Source organism: Opisthorchis viverrini (assembly GCF_000715545.1).
Source record: "Opisthorchis viverrini unplaced genomic scaffold opera_v5_4589, whole genome shotgun sequence".
Taxonomy (NCBI): Eukaryota; Metazoa; Platyhelminthes; class Trematoda; order Opisthorchiida; family Opisthorchiidae; genus Opisthorchis; species Opisthorchis viverrini.
The window spans coordinates 1-898 of NW_008757332.1; the positions used below are offsets into that span (position 1 = coordinate 1).

The 898-nt window shown below is 43.7% G+C and overlaps 1 protein-coding gene across 1 annotated transcript; it reads right to left on the reverse strand.

Annotated features, from left to right (window-relative positions):
* Nucleotides 1-236: 236 nt before the first annotated feature.
* On the reverse strand, nt 237-734 carry T265_12293 (hypothetical protein; the record flags this gene model as incomplete). The annotated part of the gene is made up of 1 exon (XM_009179623.1): nt 237-734. One exon carries the CDS (start codon nt 732-734, stop codon nt 237-239), a length of 498 nt encoding a protein of 165 aa, XP_009177887.1.
* Nucleotides 735-898: the final 164 nt, after the last annotated feature.

Genomic DNA, 898 nt, shown 5'->3' on the forward strand with positions numbered 1-898 from the left:
AGCACAGATGAACATGGATTTGAAAGCATGCATGGTTAATATTCTTCCAATTAGAATGGTATTTTTGTGCTGCTTTCTGTTTCACTGGGAAGCGAACTATGCTAGCGTGACAGTTCTATTGTATTGTGTAGTGTACACATATTTGCCGTCTCTCCTGCTGCATTAGTTTTCCCGTGCACTCTAACCGAGATTTGAACCACACACTTCTGTGGCGCGCCATCCGCTTGCAGTTTGTTTCATGACCCATGCACCCATTTCCCCATAGTTTGCGGCTCGGACCATGGTCGTGATTGGCGTTCTTTCCAATCAGTTGGTATACGCCACAGCTTTCCGATAGCCGCCATATATTCAATTGTTGTGCTGAGTAACGACTGGCGTATTGTACCCAGTGAGTCACAAACCTTGTAGCTGTCTGTGCCAGTTACAGAGCTAAAACCTCTCCAACATGCATTGTAACCGCAACTCAAAATCGAAGACAATAGACGCACCTGGAGGATTAAGATTGAATCCCAAGACTTTGGTTGTTTAGGCCGGGTGGTTTTCGGTAAAAGGCGTAAACCAGGACCCAAAGCCCATGAATGATGAACATCTGGTCTATCAGGATCTAGGTGTAGTACCATTCCCGGGAGGACAAGACGATCCAGGAAAGTCTTGAAACTCGCATGGTCATGAATTTCACTCTGATATCGTGCTCCACGAAGGATATCGTCAATCACAGAGGTATCCACTTCCATTATTTACGTGGGTTCTGAAATACGAGTGAATGTGATGAACCATAGATTAAAAAAGTAGAATTTGTAAAAGTACCGGTTCCACTAGTCAGTAGAGAATATCATGAGCTTATAATTTAAGCTGGCAATTTCATACAGTCATTTAAACGAAAGCACCATGAGGAACA